The sequence below is a fragment of the Gekko japonicus genome, unplaced genomic scaffold, assembly GCF_001447785.1.
Source record: "Gekko japonicus isolate JY-2015 unplaced genomic scaffold, Gekko_japonicus_V1.1 scaffold4670, whole genome shotgun sequence".
Taxonomy (NCBI): domain Eukaryota; kingdom Metazoa; phylum Chordata; class Lepidosauria; order Squamata; family Gekkonidae; genus Gekko; species Gekko japonicus.
The window spans coordinates 1-2,190 of record NW_015159848.1 but is presented as its reverse complement, the minus strand read 5'-3'; the positions used below and the strand labels follow the sequence as shown (position 1 = coordinate 2,190).

At 51.6% G+C, this 2,190-nt stretch overlaps 1 protein-coding gene across 1 annotated transcript in view; it reads right to left on the bottom strand.

Moving 5' to 3' along the window:
• The window catches only part of LOC107107648 (zinc finger protein 208-like), a gene marked incomplete at its 5' end in the record, with an annotated part of 48,413 nt that extends 46,763 nt beyond the window's left edge, over positions 1 to 1,650 (bottom strand). The window contains one exon of the mRNA XM_015407951.1: positions 1,255 to 1,650. Within this exon, the coding sequence (XP_015263437.1) occupies positions 1,255 to 1,650 (396 nt within the window). The remainder of the gene's footprint in view (positions 1 to 1,254) is intronic.
• Positions 1,651 to 2,190: the final 540 nt, after the last annotated feature.

Here is a 2,190-nt window from a genome sequence, read left to right as displayed (position 1 = left end):
ACCTCCGGGTGACGTGCACGCGGGAGTGGGGCTTCCCCCGGGGGCCGATTCCGTGGCGGCGGAAATCGGGCCTCCAAAGCGGGGGGAAATCTGCCCCCCGGGGGGACATGGCAGCCCTACCAGATGACCAAGATCAGGTCCCCTGGAGAAAATGGCTGCTTTGGAGGGGGACTCTATTATAGCATCAAACCTTGCTTAGGCCCCTCCCCTCACGGGCCTATAGTGATACGGCCTACAGGCTCTGGGGGGGAGGCCTAGTGGCTCCAGGGAAGCCTGTATTGGAGTAATCATCAGGGCCCGGCCTACATTTCCCAGGTTTCCTCTGGACGCTGTGATTGGGTTACAGGAGATTTTAGAGGGAAAACTACAGCAATAGGGGAACAGAGGGTGGTGTCTGGGAAGAGGAGATAAAAGGTCTTACCCAGAGTGGGAGGGTGTTCTCTCTCAGGGAGCAGGGTTGGTGGTAGAAGCTGCTGCAGACAGAGGGATCCCTTATCCAAAAAGGGGTGTGTTAGATTGTGAACAGGCACCTAGGGAAGGCTGGGACTGTGTAGACAGACGCACTAGGATTTAATATTTTGCTGATTTACCTGCCTTTACTTTGTTCATTTTCCCTACTTGTTATTGATGTAAAGTTGCTGTTGGTTAATCTCCCTTACAAATAAAAGCCGAATGTATTGGTTAATCTCTTAATAAAACAGTTTGTTACTCTGTCTGGGTCCTCACACCTCATTTGGTCACGTACAAGGGGAGAGACCTGTTGTAAAAGTACTTTAACGAGGGGTAGGCTCCACCCTCCCCAAATCTCCAGGTATTTCCCAACCCAGAGCTGACAACCCTATGTTGTGATCATATTCATGAAGATCTTTAAACACCAAACAAGAAGTGCCAGTGTTTTATATACTATTGATTCAGGACACAGAAAGACATGTGGGTGGCTGAACATAGACACCTACCTCACAGGGATATTGTGAGGGTACAATGGCAAGGGGAGAGCCATGTACACCATTCTGAGCTCCTTGGAGGAACCTGAACCCCAATCAGACGGTCAGGGGCCAAAGTGACCCTACAAGGATACTGTATTTGGGTGCAAATTAGTTCAACAACACTGGCATTGAAAGTGCCCTGATCTCTCCCGCCCCCCCCCCTCCCCCCCGTCCTGCTTGGTTCTGCTCTCTTAACTTGCAGCCCTGGTAAGAAATCTTCAGCCAAGGCTACCGCCTGGGCACAGGTCTCGGGGTCATGTTCCCTTACCCAGCTCTGCATTTCTGAGGGAAGGATGTTCAAGAACTGCTCCAAGATCAGCACCTCCAGGATCTGCTCTTTGGTGCAGCTTTGTGGCTTCAACCACTCGTAACAAAGTTCTCGGAGATGGCTAAAGATCTCTTGGGGTTCCTCGGCCTCCTGGTAGCAGAACCGCCTGAAGCGCTGGCGCCGGATCTCCGAGCTGACAGTGTTCACCTCCTCCTCCTCTGGAATCTCTTCCTTCACTTTCACAGAAGGATTCAGGCTGTTGTAGGTCTCTTGTGCTTCGTAGTTAGGGAGGAATCGTGTCACACAGTCCCCTGTCAGGAGCTGACTAGACAGAGTTACTCCCTTAAGGGAGGCCACAAGTTCCTTGTTGTCGTTCCCTGGTGTGGGCGTAGGGGCCTAAGGGTTTTTCAATCCTGTGTTAGGGGATTTTGCTGCCTTCAGGAACTCCTGCCGTTGGACTTCCCAACACTGCTGCGGCCCGTCCTCCGCCTCCAGTTTCACTTGCTGCAGGGCTCTCAGACACTCTCTCCCAGTCTGGGGCACACAGGTGTCTCTCCTAACTAGCCCCAACCTCTCCTTTTCTTTGTGTCCTTCTGGGCTTTGCTCCTCCATTTTTATTCCTGGCTCCAGTTCCTAGGCTGGAAATTCAACAATTGCCAAGTGAGAGCCATTGTGGTGTAGTGGTTTGAGATTTTAAGACTTGAAAAGGCCTGTTCAAGTCCACACTCGGCCAAGAAACTCACTGGGGTGACCACAGGCCAGCCACTTATTCTCAGCCTAACGCAAGTTCATTGTGAGGATATGAGGGGGAGAACCACCATGTACGTCACCCTAAGTACATGAGGGGAAGGGTAGGATCTAAACAAACTCAGTAGCTGCCTAGCGCGTCGACTAACTGCAATAACTATTTCTGGTTTTCTCGAGGGCCAAACTGAA